The 17,717-nt window shown below is 37.4% G+C and overlaps 1 protein-coding gene and 1 long non-coding RNA gene across 5 annotated transcripts; both read left to right on the forward strand.

The window, feature by feature from the left end:
- Positions 1 to 7,038: 7,038 nt before the first annotated feature.
- LOC114718371 (uncharacterized) lies at positions 7,039 to 7,468 on the forward strand. The gene is made up of 3 exons (XR_003737807.1): positions 7,039 to 7,117; positions 7,211 to 7,254; positions 7,362 to 7,468. It is a non-coding gene; the product is annotated as an uncharacterized LOC114718371 (long non-coding RNA).
- Positions 7,469 to 12,076: 4,608 nt separating this feature from the next.
- Positions 12,077 to 16,147, forward strand: LOC114718346 (U-box domain-containing protein 44). Of its 4 annotated transcripts, none has more exons than XM_028903656.1 (4): positions 12,077 to 12,552; positions 12,852 to 13,651; positions 13,760 to 14,060; positions 14,554 to 16,147. In XM_028903656.1, the coding sequence occupies exons 2-4, from the start codon at positions 12,917 to 12,919 to the stop codon at positions 16,005 to 16,007; spliced, it is 2,490 nt and encodes an 829-aa protein (XP_028759489.1). In that variant the 5' UTR covers positions 12,077 to 12,552; positions 12,852 to 12,916; the 3' UTR covers positions 16,008 to 16,147. The 4 variants fall into 4 exon arrangements, with proteins under 4 accessions (XP_028759489.1, XP_028759497.1, XP_028759482.1 ...); XM_028903664.1 differs by having other exon boundaries at positions 12,898 to 13,651; XM_028903649.1 differs by having other exon boundaries at positions 12,077 to 13,651.
- The last annotated feature ends 1,570 nt before the right edge of the window (positions 16,148 to 17,717 follow it).

The following is a 17,717-nucleotide window of genomic DNA, read 5'->3' on the forward strand; positions in this document are numbered from 1 at the left end:
TGTTCTCAAACTAATTAAATTGTTTTTATATTTATTATTCATTAGTAAAGGTTTTGTTGATAAGATTTGATTTTAAGGAAGGAAGCATAAGGTTATTTAGTTAGGAAGTTGAAATTTAGTCATAATCACAGTAATTGTACTATCATTATTGTCAAGATGGGCTAGAGAGATTGAAACTGAATAATTCTGTATTCTATTGATGAATACATTCATGAACTCTAAACAAGTTGGGGGCTCTATTTATACATCCTGGCCCAACGACTAAAGGACCTAATTAGCCCTTAACAGAACCGAATGACAATTACAATACTGTACATCATGTATCTTAACACTCCCCCTTAAGTTAGGGGGGCAAACAAGTTCTTTGTCCCTAACTTGCTAAGTAACGTGTCATGATCTTGTTTCCCAAGCCCTTTTGTTAATATGTCAGATTGTTGTTCGTTGCTCCTTACATGTTGAAGATTTATGATCCCTTGCTGCAATTTTTCCCTTACAAAATGACAGTCAATTTCTATGTGTTTGGTTCTCTCATGGAAGACAGGATTGTTGGCAATGTGTATGGCAGATTTATTGTCACAGTATACATTGACAGGTTTCAATCCATCTATGTGAAGGTCTTCCATCAATCTGGTAACCCAAACTACTTTTGGTATAGCGCTGCCCAAAGCTCTATACTCTCCCTTAGCTAAATATTTTGAAATAGTACTTTTGCTTCTTGGATTTCCATGATATTGGAGATCCTCCAAACTTCACCAGATATCCAGTAACTGATCTTCTAGTGTCTGGGCATATTTTCCAATCTAAATCAACATACCATTCCAGCTTGCTTGACTTGGATGCAAAAATCTTTATTCCCAATCCTGGACTTCCCTTGAGGTATCTTGCCACTTTAATTGCAGCATTATAGTGTGATCTCCTTGGTGCATTCAAAAATTGACTCAGAGTTTGCAGAGAAAAATATTCAAAAATTGACACGGAGTTTGTAGAGAAAAATTGATGTCAGGTCTAGTGACTGTAAGATAGGAGAGCTAACCTATTAGTCATCTATACATGGTTGGCTATGAAAGCAGAGGATCATTTGCCTCCTTCTTAGGGCTGCCACTTAATCTAATATTCTACTCTATTAAGTGGTTTGGTTGCAGTCAAGCCCATTTCAAATAAAATATCCAATGTATATTTGCGTTGGTTAATAATTATTCCATGCCTTGACCTAGCTACTTCTATTCCTAAAAAATATTTCAACTCTCCTAGCTCTTTAATTTTAAATTTACTGTGCAACAGTCGCTTTACTTCATTAATCTTATCCAAATTACTTCTAGTGATTATCAAATCATCTACATAAACTAGTACTAGATTGCCTTATGAACAACGAATAATCATAAAAACTCTATCTAAAACCACCTTGTAAGAGTGTTTTAGTGAGCTTTGCATTCCATTGCCACGATGCCTACTTGAGGCCATATAGGGACTTAGTTAATTTGCAAACTTTATTGTTTCCAAACTTATCAAGTCCCTGTGGGAAGTGCATGTACACCTCTTCCTTCAAGTCACCTTGGAGGAAAGCATTATGCACATCCATTTGAAAAAGGTCCCAAAATTCATCACAGAAATGTTAAGCACAATCCGAATGGTAACCATTTTAATGACAAGAGAGGAAGTTTCAAAATAATCTACTCCTTCTTTTTGGCTATACCCTTTAGCAACAAGTCTAGCCTTGAAACGCTCAATGTTACCATTTGAGTCATCCTTAACCTTGTAGACCCATTTGCAGCCTATGGGTCTCTTGCCTTTTGGTAAATCTACAATCTTCCATGTTGCATTATCCTGCAATGCCTTTACTTCAGTTTGCATGGCATTAATCCAGCGTTGGTCTTTTATGGCCTCTCTATAGCTACAAGGCTCAGTGACACTGTCAATGCTTGACAGAACATGTTTGTAATTAGTAGAAAAGCGAGAATAAGAAAGGGCATATTGCATAGGATATTTTACCTCCCTTTTACCTACTGTTTCTATTGCTTGAGATATACAAGCATATCCAACTAGGCCTTTGAAGTAATTTTCAGTGCTAGATGTGTAGTCCTTCATCCAGATAGGGGGTTTTTTGTGCCTCATTGGTCTATCCAGAGATTCCTCCCCTTCATTTGGAACAAGTGGGTCACCATGTTCTTCTCTAACAGTGTCTTAGTGGTCAGAAGAGGGAGTAGCCTGCCTGAAGGTAATAGGTGGAAGAGATTCTTCAACATAGTTACGGCTGAACTGCTCCAAGGGGTCAATCATGTCGTTATGAGCTCCCCCTTGATTTAGACCAGCCGCATCTAGGAAGGAGAACGTGGTTTCATCAAAAATAACATGTCTACTAATACAAAAGGTGTGAGTTTGAAGATTATAGAGTAACCCTTTTGAGTGCTAGGATAGCCCAAGAAAACACATGGATCAGATTGGTTTTGAAACTTGTCCTGAATAGTTAAATTTGTGGCAAATGCCAAATAACCAAAGACTTTTATGCTCTGCTTGGATTGAGTGAAAATGGGAGAGGAAGGAAAAGTGGAGTGGAAAATGGGAGAGGAATGAAGTTTTCTCCTACTTGGATGTGAAAGAAAATAGGAGAGAAAGAAAAGGGGAGAAAAAGATAGTGGGCCCCATACCCCATTTTCCTCTCAAAATTTCTCTCCACATATGGAGAGATTTTCACGGCTTCAGTTCATTCCCCTCACTGCCCTCTCCCGCAAGCTCGCATCAGTCCTCATCCTTTTCCACGCTAAACGCTCACTGTCTGATCTCCCACCTCCTTCCTCGCCGTCGTCTCAGCCGCCCCCAACCTCCCATTCTCCGCCGCAACTCTGCAACATCTCCTGCTGCACCATTAACAATATATATATATCTTCAGTATACGCAAGAAGCCATATAAACACGAACGCATGTAAATAAGGAAGGAGATATAATAGAGATCGCTGGGAGACAAAACCTGATGAGAAGGAGAAGTGGGTTGGTAGAAATCTTAGCCATATTATTATGAAGGAAGAAGTTCTAGGCAGTTTGGAAGTCACAGAGAATGGAGTTTATAAATAAGGTCATCACGAAGTATAGGTTTCCAGCTGCCATTCGTAGCTATATAAAACCAATCCCGTGTGACAATTTTGGATTATTTAGTTTTCTTACCAATTAATTATAATAAAGGTATTTTAGTCATTTAGATATTTATATATTTTCTTTCCTCCCTGTTTTCTCTCACTCACCCAAGTAGGATGAGTGATAATATTTTCTTTCAGTTTTCTCTTCTCTCCATTTTCTTTCCTCTCATTTTCTTTCCCCCCAACTTTTCTTCTCATCCAAGCAGGGGGTTAAGAAAGACAAATCAGGTTGATGACCATATAGCAATTCAAAAGGAGTCTTATTACCTAAAGTTGAGGAGGGAGTTCGATTAATTAAAAAAAATAGCAGTTTTAATAGCTTCCCCCCAAAACTTTAAATGATATACCAGATTGAAATAAAAGACTCCTAGCACTCCAAAAGGTGTCTGTGCTTACATTCCACAACATCCTTTTGTTGTGAGGTGTAGGGACAAGTGGTCTCATGTATAATTCCTTTGCTATGCAAATAATCTCACAAGTAGGGGTGAGCAAAACCGAACCGGAACCGAACTCAATTCGGTTATTTCGGTTCGGTTATTTCGATTAATTTTTTTTCCGGTTATTTTATTCCGATACTTCGGTTATCGGTGTTCGGTTCGGTGTCTTGGAAAATAATTCGGTTAGTACTGAAATAACCGAATTTGAATGAACCCCTTTTTTTTAAATATTTCTCTCCAGGTCTCTTCAGTCCCCACGGCCCACCTGCTCTTTTTATTTTCTTTGGACTCCATCTGTCCAATGATCTAGTCCACTTTCCACCAGTCCTGTGACCGTGACCCACCCACAGTCCCGCACCACACCGGCCCAGAGTTCAGTAGTTCACTCAGTTCAGCTCTAGCATCCGGTGCTCCATGGCTCCATGGTCCACCTCAGTCCTCAGTAACTCAGTTCACGACTTCACGCCTTCAGCCCTTCACGGACTCACGGCCTTCGCCCTCAGTCCCTGCTCACTCGCTCGGTCGCTCCCTCTCTCCCAGACTCTCACAGACTCCCGATAGCTCTCTAGTCTCCACGCCCTAAGTCTCAGTGTCTCACAGTCACAGGTCGGCACAAGGCCGCAGTCGGATTGGGCAGCTTAAATCTGAAGTTCTCAACGACTCCCTTCATCCTCGATCCCTTGGAAGTTCTGATCTACACTCCTTAGCTTAGCCGTTGTGGCCGCCGTCGCCTTCACAAGGTTCAGAGTCTGAACTTCAGACTTCAAACTCCCTTTATCGATCGGTCATCGCAGATCGCGAGTGCGACCTCAGATCCCTCTCCCTTCGGCCTTCTCCTTCCTCCGATCCCTCTCCCTTCGGCGGTTCGGCCTTCTCCACGTGCATAAGAGGCAAATATGGTATTCAAGTTGTAGAAATTTTTTCAGCCGTATCTGTTCTAGTGTTCTATGTATGATCTTTCTGTGATATTTTTTATATAATCCACATGTGCCTTTGTATTGCTCCCTCTTCATTTGAGTGATTTATGTTTTTCTTTGATAACTAATAGTCTGATACGGTCATATGGGTATATTGCATAGATAGAACATAATATGATTATAAAACAATTTTACTTAATTTGGGTGGTTTATTTGTATTTGAAATTAATTCTCTGCATCCGACATCAATTATATATTGATTGAAACCATGGGTGATGCTTGAATCTTGATTATATCCGACATCTGACATCCTCTGTATTTGGGTGGTTTACTTATGTTTTTCGATATCATGATCCCCTGTCCCTTTCTGTTCTTCTGCAGCATATATATTGATTGGAAGTTGAAACCATGGGTGATGCTTGATTATATAATCTGTTATAAATTAAAAAGAAGGGAGATTGATCAAAAAGAAAGCACGCCTTCTGCAAGCATTGAATTTATTATTTCATAATGATTTGATGATGCAGTGGAGAAAATTCTGTAGCATGTTCCACTTTGATGATTGTGTAACTAATATTTTTATTTTTAAATTAGATGTCTTCTCATGGTGAAACTATGGGTGATGCTCAAGCTGGGGATGATGATACCACTCAAACAACGAAGCCTTCAATGCCAGTAGCAAGTGGGACTACAAAAAGAAAAAGCATGAAACCAAGATCAAAGGTTTGGGAGCATTTCACCAAATTTGTGAATGAGAGAGGTGAAACTAGAGGTAAGTGCAACTATTGTGAAAAAGATCTTGCATGTGATTCGAAAGCTAATGGAACCACTGCACTTAACAACCATTTGAATGCTTGTAAATTGAAGCCCCCTCCTGAAGAACTTGTGCAATCTCACTTGAACTTTAATGTAGATGACAAAATGGGTCTTACTAATTGGAAATTTGATCAAGATGCCATTAGGAAAGCCTTATCATGCATGATAATTATTGATGAATTACCTTTCAAGTTTGTTGATGGGGATGGGTTTAGGCAATTTATGGCAATTGCTCAACCTAGGTTTAAAATTCCTCAAGATGGACTGTTGCTCGTGATTGTTTTGGGATTTACATTGATGAAAAAGTTAAATTTAAAGACTATTTACTGCATAAGAGGCAAAGGGTTTGCCTTACCATTGACACTTGGACTTCCATTCAAAGAATCAATTATATGTGTGTTACTGCTCATTTTATAGATGATGCATGGACATTGAGAAAGAGGATTTTAAATTTCATTCCTATTTCTAGTCATAAGGGGAAGGATATTGGAATGGAAATGGAAAAATGTCTACTTGAATGGGGAATTGAAAGGGTGCTCACAATTACCGTGGACAATGCTAGTTCTAATGATGTCATGGTTCAATATTTAGAACAAAAAATTGTGAATTGGGGTCACTCAATTATGAAGTCAATTCTTGCATATGAGATGTGTTGCACACATAATCAACTTGATTGTTACTGATGGGTTGAAAGAAATAGGGAGTTCTGTGAAAAAAGTTAGAGAAGCTGTTCGTTTTATCAGACAATCACCCCTTAGGATGAGAAAGTTTAAAGAGAGTTGTGTGGATGAAAAGATTCAAAGTAAGCAAATCTTATGCTTAGATGTTCCTACTCGATGGAACTCTACCTATTTGATGTTAGAGACTGCTCAAAAATTTGAGGCAGCCTTTAAAAGGTTTAAGGATAAAGATCCTTATTTTCGATTTGATCTTCAAGATGAAGAGGGGGTGCCTGAGTCTGATGATTGGAAGAATGTTAGGAGGATGATTATGATGTTGGGTCATTTTTATGAGCTTACTGTGCGGATATCTGGTTCTTTATTTGTAACATCTAATACTTTTTTCCGTGAAATTTATAAGCTATATCGGTTTTTGGATGAGTGGACAAAATGTGATGTTTGGGAGTTGGCTTCCATGGCAAATAGAATGAAAGAGAAATTTGATAAGTATTGGGGAGATCCTATGAAGATGAATCAACTTCTTTACATTGCTGCTGTTCTTGATCCTCGATATAAATTAGATTGGGTGCAATTTGCTCTGTGTAAAATGCACACAAGTGCAATTGGTACAAGTTTGGGGAAGCATGTTAAAGAGCTTTTAATTTCTTTGTATAATGAATACAAACACACTTTTTCCCCCTCAACCCAATCTGAAAAGGAGCCATTGCATAGCATACAAGATCATTGTGATGAAGATGATGATCCTGCTATGAAAGTTAGAAAATTACTTGATATTGAGGAACAAGAGTTCATGAATGAGCCTCTTGGTGGAAGAACTAGTAGAATTGAGGTTGATAGATATTTGAATGAAGAAATTGAGGTTAATAAAGATGATTTTGATATTTTAGGTTGGTGGAAGCTAAATGGTCCTAGATTTCCTATTCTTTCTCTAGTGGCAAGAGATGTTTTGGCTATTCCAATTTCTACGGTTGCATCAGAGTCTACATTCAGTACTGGAGGACGAGTTCTAGATTCATTTAGGAGCTCTTTAACTCCTAAAACTGTGCAATTTCTAATTTGTGCTCAAGATTGGCTTAGACGCTCAATTCAACATGTTGTAGAAGAAGGGAATGATGATATCCAAAAGATAGAACTTGGTAATATTTTATTTTTACTTAAAACATTATAAGAATAATATAATACTTGATTTATTATGATATATGAAGTCTAATTTTGTTTTCTTTGTGTAGATTTGCAAAAAATTGCATTGGAGGCAACCGTTGATATACTATAGGTGCAACAAGGAAAAAACTTAGGAGTAAACAAATATTATGCTTAATTTGTATGTTTTTTCTTTAACTCTAAAATTGTGCACTTTCTAATTTTCTTGTTTAATTGTAGTTGCTGGTGACTTGATGGCAAGTTGTATGCAAGGAACTTTGGGACAAGTGATGGCTGGAATTTCAGGCTGCCTTTTGGAGTTTCATTTTGGATTACTCGTTTGATTTTTAAATTCCATTTTGGCTTAGGCGCAAGGCGCAATAGTTGATTAAGTTGGTTTTTGGCTTTTTGCTCAGTTGATATCCGCAAGGCGCAAGTCATAGATTCTTCCTCCTTAAATCGTTGGTTTTTGGCTTTTTGCTCTTAGATGGTGGTTCTTCTTGTTCATTGACAGTGGTTCATGAATCATGATGGTTCTTCTAGGCTCCTAGCATATTTACAATTTTATGGGTGTTCTGGACTTCTGGTGTTTTCAAGGATATTAAATTTTAGGAGAATTACAATTGCATATTTACAATTTGTCATTAATTTTTTAATAATTATTCTGTTTTACAATATATGTAGTGTGTAATAAGATATATTTGATTTTGGAATTTAAAACTTTTATTACACCTTTCAAATATCCAAATTTTTTGTACAAAAAGAGCCCAAAAAATTATTATTTCTCACTATTTGGGCTTATTGTGCGTCTGCAATAGTATCTGGAAAAAAAAAGGCCCAATAGAAGGCCCAATAACCGAATAAGCCTACTAACCGAACTAAATAAATTTCGGTTATTTCGGTTCGGTTAGTTTATCATGTTCGGTTTCGGTTCGGTTTCATCTGTGTGATCATTTCGGTTATTCGGTTATTTCGGTTATTGATACTAACCGAACCGATTAACCGTATACACACCCCTACTCACAAGTCAGTATTAACAAATTCTAACCCATTGTTACTATGAATTCTCTTAACAGCAGAAGCAAATTGAGTATATGAACATAGGCAAGAAAATTTTTTAAATGATAAGCAATATCACTTTTATTTATCAAAAGAAAAGTCCAAGTACAACGTGTGTAATCATCAACAATAGTAAGAAAGTAATGATAGCCTTTGTAACTGGGCCTTTTATATGGTCCCCACACATCAACATAAATCAAATCAAAACAACACTGAGATTTAAAGGTACTAGAAGAGAAAGGGAAATAGGTTTGTTTAGAACGAGCACAAATAATGCACTTATCAGTGTGAATGGTAGGAACTTCCTTCCTAATTTGATCTAAATGCCTAAGTTTGTTTATCAGTGCATGCCCTAATCGTTTATGCCAAATGTCCTAAACTTGTTTAGCAGAAATACTAAGGGTTGTGTCTGTCTTGCTAATTCTCTCAATGATATAAAGTCCATCATGAAGTTTACCAATCTCCCTCGTCTTTTCATGTATGAGATCCTGCAGTGTACAAAAATCATAATAAAAGGAAACAATAAACTCTTTCCCTGCTGTTAGTCGAGACACAGAAATCAAGTTATAGCAGCACACACAAGCATAATGGACATTGGTGAGAACAACATTATCTAAGATTTTAACAGTACCAATATGAGTGATAAGCATTCTATTCCCATTAGGTACTTCAATCATTTTGACAGGACCAGTATATCTGTCAACCATATTAAACATATCTACATTATTGACCACATGACATGTGGCACCAGAATCAAGGATCCAGTGAGATTCACAAAATGATTTAGGAAGAGTAGCAACCAAACCTGAAAAGGTCTCATCGGTAGAGTCAATCATGCTTACTACGATATCATCCTGTTCCTTCCGGAGGGTTTAAGAATTTGATCATACTATTCCTGTGTGATGGATGCTTGTTCAGGTCAAGAGGCAGAAGGAGAAGGAGACGAGGTAGGAGTGTGAATGGTGGTAGAAGCCTGGGACTGTTTGGAATGGAAATTAGGAGGAAATCCCACAAGATGATAACAATGATCCTTTGAGTGTCCCTTACGGTGGCAATAGGTACACTCCTCCTGTGTCCATCCTCTCCCCTTTCCTTGGCCTCTTCCTTATCGACCCCCTCTGGCAGCCATAGTGGCACTATCAACTGATGAAGGAATATTATAGGATGAGAGATGCTGTTGGGACTTATCTTGACAAACAATTGAGTATGCTTGCCTAATGATGATGGTTATTAAGTTTGGTAAGGAATTGAATGAGCCGTTGTTGTTGGATCATTTGGGCGTACTGTTGGGTAGTAGAACATTCACAAGTAGGTTGTGGGGCTATAGCATCGAACTTGTCCCATAGGTCTCGAAGTTTGGTGAAATACTCTGAGACACTCATGGTGACCTGCGATAAGGAAATGATGGCTTTATGTAGAGTGAAAATGTGCAACCCATTGGCCTTGTGAAATGGTTCCTTCAAATCAAGCCAAACAGAGCAGGCATTGTCAGAGAAAATTATACCAAGAGCAATCTGCTTATCAACCGAGTTAATCAGCTAGGAAAGGGCGATTGCATTGCATTGGTCCCAAAGATCATGGGTGATGTCTCTTATCGCCTTATCGGTGGCAGAGGCAAGTTCCATCAATAAGCCCAAGTTTATTTTTGGCGAACAGCGCTAGTCGCATGGATCTACTCTAAATTTTGTAATTTTCAGTCCCTTTCAAAAGCTGTGGAATGAATGTGAGGGACTGGGTGTCGGAAGGATGGAGATATAAGGGATGTATGAAATCAATGGTAGATTTAGTGGATGATTGTGTTTCTTCTTCATCTTTTCCCATGGCTGGAGGAAAGAAATCTCAAAAAGAGGGAAGGTGAGAAAAAAATGGTGAAAAGAGAGGATTCTTTACTAGACAAAGTGATCGATTTCAGAATGGCACTTTCAAGATCTATCCTGTGATAATGAACAGAGCAAGATGGCAGAAACCTTTAGAGCGAAATCTTCAAGATTGATTGCAAGCCGTCTACTGAAACAAGATGGCTAGGGATTTCTTTTACAAACGGGATTCCAAAACGCAGCACGTCACTGCGGATCCCTTCTTTCATGATGACAACATCATATCTGCCTAGACAGGCTGACCAAAAGAAAATACTTAGAAAAAGAAACAAGCTCTTTGTTTTCTGGCCTGTACAACCGTAGCTCTAGATACCATGTCAAGATGGGCTAGAGAAATTGAAACTAAATAATTCTGTATTCTATTGATGAATCAGGCTAAAGCTCATTATACATTCATGAACTCTAAGCAGTTTGGGGGCTCTATTTATACGTCCTGGCCCAACGACTAAAGGACCCAATTAGCCCTTAACAGAACCGAATGACAATTACAATACTGTACATCATGTATCTTAACAATTATCTGTACATGGATTGTAACGATCCTTTGTTTGTTGATTACATTGAAGTGATGAATTCTTCCCACGAATCGTACAAGAAAGTCAAAACTAGTTCGCTAATGAATAACGCAATGACTTTTCTTATTGAAGAGTGAGACGGAGGTTGAGATATAGGAAACGACCAATGTCTTCATATCAATGTCCTATGATAATCCTGATGGGCTATTATCTTGGTGAATGCAGGCTATGTGACCAAAAGCACTTGTTATTGAAACTTCTGAATATTTTGTTATTAGGAGCACTATATATGATTGGAATGAGCAATGCGAATTGTTGGATAGTTGGTAATCTTTTGTGGAGATGGATATATTGCCATATATTTTGACATATATGTTTGTTTGATTAATGACGAAGATATCTATCGTAGTGTCTAGCCTGAGGGCTTGGGTTCCATTTACGCAAATCTTATGATATCCATCCCTTCTAGCCATTTCTCACACATCACATTCGATAGGAATCTTGCAACTGCACTTTTTGAATCTATAACCTCTTCTTTTGCTTTGTTTTTTTAAGTATTATATTTGGATCTTTTGCTGTTTTAGTTAAGTTTTTCCGGATGGATTGATGTGGGAAATTTTAATTAGACAAAGCAAGGAGGATAGGTGACTAATCGGCAGCAATAATAATTAGACTCTAATTCATTTTGCCTCTCATATTTATTTATTTATTTTTAAATCCTTTATAATGGTTACATATGTTAAATATTTTATCAAATAGTAGTTTTAACTAATATATATTATTAGTAAAGATATTTTAGAAAAGACAATATCTATTTATTATAAATAACTAATTTAACTGATTTTCTCAATCTACTCAAATTAATCAATTAGTTCTTATATTAAGGATCAGAAATAGTAATTCTAATTCTTGCACTCTTCACTAGTTGATCATCATATATAAGTATTGGTTTTGGTTTTCAAATACAAAGAAAAAAAAAATCTTCCGGTGAAAAAAAAATTCCAGTCTTAAACCACTGGTCAAATGGTAATTAGAGGGAGACTTTAGCAAATTCTAGCATGATGCGAGAAAACCTAACATTATATAATCAACACTCTGTATCTGGTTAGTTATAGTTTCGTGGTCCGTTGTCAGCATACTGACTACAAAACATGATGAAACGATGTTCACGCTGGGACATGTGAGTATTTATCACGTACGATGAAGGATGGCAAAGTTGTTCGTTGGACCATTGCCATTGTTGCTTTTTCATATTACTTCCTCGTGCAGTTGATATAAAAACTAATTGATTAATTTAAATAGATTAAAAAAACTAATTAAGTTAGTTATTTGTAATAAATAAATACTGTTTTTCTTATTATATTTTTATTAATCAAGTGTATTAGTTAGAATTATTATTATTACAAGAACTGCTTTTAAAAAAAGAAGATAAATATGAGAAACAAAGTGAATTAAGATCTTATATTTAAGATTAAAATAAAAATCAAATTAATTCTTATATTAGAAATTACAGTTGATATTTGACTGTAAATTCAGATTCAATTGACTGCAAAGGTATTCAACGAAGAAACAACTTTAGATTCTGACTTGTGAAGGCGCGAGTCAGGTGGGGAACGGTTGACTTGGTCTCTCTATATTTTATTACGCTTCTAAAGAGGGTGGAAGGACTCTTTTCCGGCTTATCCAAAAAAAAAAAAAAAAGGTGGAAGGACAAGACGGCAATACCGAGGAAGGTGATGCACTAGATAACAGATTAATGGGTCGTAGCCGTCTGACAATGACCTTGAGAGGGCCATCTCCTTATTCTATTCCAAACGCCAAGCTTCAACTCTTCCCCTCACGTTGTTTAAAGAAGAAGAAGAAGAAGAAGACGACGATCGTCTTTGCCATTTGATTTCGTTTCTGTAAATTTTCGTCTCTTACCAAGCCACTGTGTAGGTCAAAGCTGAGGAGTATAATTATCTCATTTTAGCTTTGCAGGTTGAGCTCATATTCTCTATCAATTTCTTTGTTATCTGCTTGCTCAATCTTTTCTCCGGTTTTAGTACGACTCTGATTCTTTTTGCTTATTTATAACTACGCTTCTATCGTCGTTTGATATTGGTTTTCCCAGTGTGTCATCTTTGCATTAGCTTTGTAGGCTCAATTCGTACTCTCACTCAATTTCTTTGTTATGTAGTTGATTAATCGTTTCTACGTTATCAGTATGACTACCCTTCTGTTTTTATTTGCTCCAGTGTGTTAATTTCTGATGACCCTTCTCATATTATGTATTGTAGTTTATCTTCTTCTGTAGCTGATTAGGAGATTACTTTCAACCCACAGATACAGTTTTCACGGCCAGATGGGAAACACCGAGCAACTGAACTTTTCTGAATTCTTGTCCGAGCTAATAGGTTTGGCTGATGAGGTTGCTTCGACTGCTCAGAACTGTGAAATTGAAAAGAATGCTTTTGCCGAGTTCGCCATATTAGTGGAGGAATTTGGATCGCTCTTCAGTAATTTGAGAGACAAAAGCATGGTCATGGACAAGCCACCTATTAGGAAATCGTTGGAATCTCTTAAGAATGAGCTTAAGCGTGCTAAGGCTTTGACAAAAAGCCTCAGTCAGAAACATCTTATTAAACAGATTGAGGACATAACTCATGATCTCGGTCGATCATTGGGACTGCTGCTTGTGTCCAGCCTTGAAGTGTCCACTGATTCTAGAGAAAAGATTATTGCATTGCAGAGAAAGTTGATGGGTGCCCGATTTGGTGGAAATACAAGTTCAACTTCAAGTCCAAGATCGGAGTTTGTCAGTGATGTGAAGCTTGAAGAGGAAATAGAAGAAGAAATAAATTACTTCACTATTGATGATGTTATACTGCAACTTAAACATGGTAATGATGAAGAATTCAAAGTTGCACTTTTGAGACTAAAGGAGTTCATCAGAGATGAAAAAGCAGATTATGATTTAATTAACGAGGAAGTACTTGTTGCCATTCTAATGAATCGACTAGGTTCAAGCAAGGCTGACAATAGGCTGACCATCCTTCAATTACTGAGAAGCATTGCTTTTGGCAATGATGAAAAGAAGGTAAGGTGCATCTTACAGACAGGTCATGTTTATTGTAAGTACAAGCCCTGGCTGCAGCCAGCAGTTCTAGTTATTAGTTATGTTAAGTCATAAAGTAGTACTTTGCAGGAGAAGATGGCAGACATTGAGTTTTTATCAACTTTGGTGAAGTCTCTATCAAGGGAAGCAGAAGAAAGGAGAGAGGCAGTGGGGCTTCTACTAGACCTCTCTAGCCTTCCTTCAGTTAAGCGGCGAATAGGAAGAATTCAAGGGTGTATTGTTATGCTGGTCTCTATTCTTAATGGAGATGATCCTGTTGCTTCACATGATTCAGCAAAGTTGTTGAATGCGTTGTCTGGTAATTCTCAAAATGCTCTTCATATGGCAGAGGCCGGTTATTTTAAGCCACTAGTGCAATGTTTGAAGGAAGGTAATGCAGGACAACCATTAACTGATTAATTTCTTTTTCTGCTTTCTATTGGTTTGGAATATCCATTAATAACTATAAAATTGGAGCATAAGTTATTGAATTCATCATATTTGATATTTATGGAAAAAGTAAATGTATGTACTGTATGTTTGTATAGGTAGGGCTACAATATACGAAAGTAATGCTGTGTTAGAAAACATAATTTGTACTCGAGTCTTAAAACTCTTAGTAACGTCTCAAAACTCTTAGTAACCTTTGATATTCTTGGCTGGTTAGCCCATTAGATAATAACTAAATTATACTTCTTTTTTGTCCGGAAATGAATGTGGATGTATTTCTTTTCTCCATATGCTGCATATGTAGTCTTTAATGAGATCAATGGTCCACATTTGATCTTTAGTTTTTATATGTGCAAAGTTCTGATAATGATCAGAACTGAATAAAATAGCTTTCTAAATTTCCCTACCCTAAATCTCGAATCATATTATTGCAGGGTCTGACATGACCAAGATCCTCATGGCAACAGCACTGTCGAGATTGGAGCTCACTGATCACAGCAAATTCACACTTGGAGAAGATGGGGTGATTGAGCCTTTAGTCAAGATGTTTACTTCTGGGAAGCTTGAGTCCAAGTTATCATCTCTAAATGCACTGCAAAATTTGTCGAGCTTGGCAGAAAATGCACAACGTTTGATCAGATCAGGAATTGTCGCGCCTCTGCTTCAACTTCTTTTCTCTGTAACGTCTGTACTCATGACTCTCCGGGAGCCTGTATCAGCTATTCTTGCAAGAGTTGCACAGTCAGAGCCCTTGCTTATTAATCCAGAAGCGGTTCAGCAGATGCTCTCACTATTGAATCTTTCCAGCCCAATAATTCAGTGTCATCTTTTAGAGGCACTAGATAGCATTGCTGCTCATCCGGGTGCCTCAAAAGTGAGGAAAAAAATGAAGGAAAAAGGTGCACTTCAGCTTCTTTTACCTTTCCTGATGGAAACCAACACTAAAATCCAAAGCAAGGCCTTGCAATTGCTGTACACTCTTTCCAAAGATCTAACGGAAGAGTTGACAGAACATCTTGATGATACGCATCTTTTTAAAATTGTTAATATTATCTCATCATCAACGTCTGACAGTGAAAAAGCTGTTGCTGTTGGTTTACTGAGTAATCTTCCCGTTAGTAATAAGAAAGTGACAGATGTACTGAAGAGGGCAAATTTGCTCCCTATTTTAACATCCATTATGTCTTCAAGCGCAGGAAGTAATTCACCCACAACATGTTGCCTGATGCAGAATGTTGTGGGTGTTATAATCCGGTTTACAAATCCTTCTGATAAGAAACTACAACTTCTCTCAGCAGAACACGGGGTAATTCCTTTGCTCATAAAACTGCTCTCAACTGGCTCACCAATCACAAAATCCAGGGCTGCAACGTCACTTGCTCAATTATCTCAGAATTCTGTGTCTCTTAGGAGGGCTAGAAAATCAAGATGGTTTTGTGTTCCTCCTTCAGCAGATGTCCATTGTGAAGTTCATGACAGTAACTGCTTTGTGAAGAGCACATTTTGTTTAGTCAAAGCCGGTGCTGTTCCTCCGCTTATCCAAATATTAGAAGATAAGGAGAAGGAAGCTGTTGAAGCTGCTTTAATTGCCCTCTCAACTCTATTACAAGATGAAATATGGGAAGGTGGTGTCAACTGCATAGCTAAATCCTCAGGTGTTCAGGCTATCATAAAGATTTTAGAAGTGGGGGATGTAAAGGCCCAAGAGAAAGCACTTTGGATGTTGGAGAGAATATTCAGGGTTGAAGAACATAGAGTTACGTTTGGAGAATCTGCTCAGGTTGTTCTTATTGATCTTGCGCAGAAGAGTGATTCCAGATTGAAGTCAGCAGTCGCAAAATTATTAGCTGAGCTCGAGCTCTTGCAAAATCAATCAAATTACTTCTGATACAGTTCATTCATTCTCTTTCAGCAAATTTTATGGCCATGATTTTGTTCAGCAATGCTTTTAACACTTCTATTTCAGCAGAAACTGTGTACAGCAGCTACTGATGGGGCTGCATCTATGTAAAGCTGCCTACCCCAGAGTTAAAGTTTTTTTTGGGTACATCCCCAGAGTTAAAGTTGGGAACCGCGCTAAACAAACAAGTTTGATGGGTTTTTTCTTTTTGGCCCTGGAAACAAGTATGATGGGCTTCACACTCTGTATCTCTCCTCCTTTGAAATTTAAAAGGTCCAGCTCTTCAAGATTCTCAATTTTGATTTTGGGTGGAACTCGTGCAGCCACATCAGTGGCTATGAAGGGTTTGTTCTGGGTTAGAGGGTATATGTGTCTTTTCCCCTTTTGTTTTGTGGTCCATTCATTTAATTTATTGTACATGCATGTATTTTTATCTCACTCTGGATGGATAATCCTATGAGTGGAACAATGTTGATATTAATTTAGAAGGCAAGATAGTGAAAAATATTCGATTATGGCTGATTCATCATCTTCTGGAATCGATTTATTATCTGGTTTGTTTTGGGGGGGGGGGGGACAACAAAAAACAAATTTGAGGATCAAGAAATCACAAATATTGTGAAGGAAGCTTTTTTTCGTGAATGGTGTTCTTATTCCTCACTCATTACTTGTTTTTTTTTTTTTTCCAACCTCACTCATTACCATTAGATTACAGCATTTTGCATGAACTCTACGTTTTTTTTTTTTTAAAAATCCCCAATACAAGTCAACCAAGTATTTTCAGAAAATTATGAATATAATTTTCCCCTTGGATCGACGGGCTCCATTTAAAGGCATCTAGGCTTCTTGGAGAATATAACTTCATATTCATAATAAAAAAAAAAAAAAGAATATAACTTCATATTGATATGATGTGTGGGGATAATAACAAAGGTGCAGGAATGAGAAAGCCAAGAGTAAGAAGACAAACTAAAAGTTCCCCCCTGTATAAACTGACTTGTCCCAAGAAAAGGATGGCCCATTCCCACGTGCACTGCATCAGGGATGTGTCTCGGCCTTAAAGTTTGTGTCTTTGTGGGTCATACTCATATATTGAACTTACCAACTCATTCTCATCTCACTAAGGAGGTGTTTAGGTAACCCCATAATCACTTTTCAGAAATATTTCTTTTATAAATCGAGGTAAATTCCTCTACATATTTATCTCGTACACCATAAAAATGTTCTAAAACTATAGTTTTGATTTTACTCAAACACCTCTGAATCTCGTAACTAAACCTTTTGGCAAATACTCGGTCCAGAAAACCAATAAAGTGAAACTGAACTCTGAAAGCGCAACAGAAAAAAAACAAAGAACGAGAGCACTGCCTAAAATGGTGTGCATGTGCATGTGATTCTGTTAAAGGCAACGTTATCCTTCTAAGCTTGCTTATCGAGAAGTATGTAATAAACAGTAGGGAATTTGAAAACAACTTACCTTCTTGTGTACAGTTTCTAGGCACTGAGACTCGATATAAATTTTATTATGCATATATATTGATCATATGATATTTTTGCATAAACAAGAATGGACTTTTTAAACAAGCTGGTCAAATGCTTAGTTGTACAATGCTATCCATTTCAGAGGTCAAGGTTAGCTATGTTTGGATAACAGTTTAGGACATAAATCCATATTTATAAACCTGGATTTTGTATGGT

Source organism: Neltuma alba, unplaced genomic scaffold (genome assembly GCF_004799145.2).
Source record: "Neltuma alba isolate B1F8T4 unplaced genomic scaffold, ASM479914v2 tig00002165_pilon, whole genome shotgun sequence".
Classification (NCBI taxonomy): Eukaryota; Viridiplantae; Streptophyta; class Magnoliopsida; order Fabales; family Fabaceae; genus Neltuma; species Neltuma alba.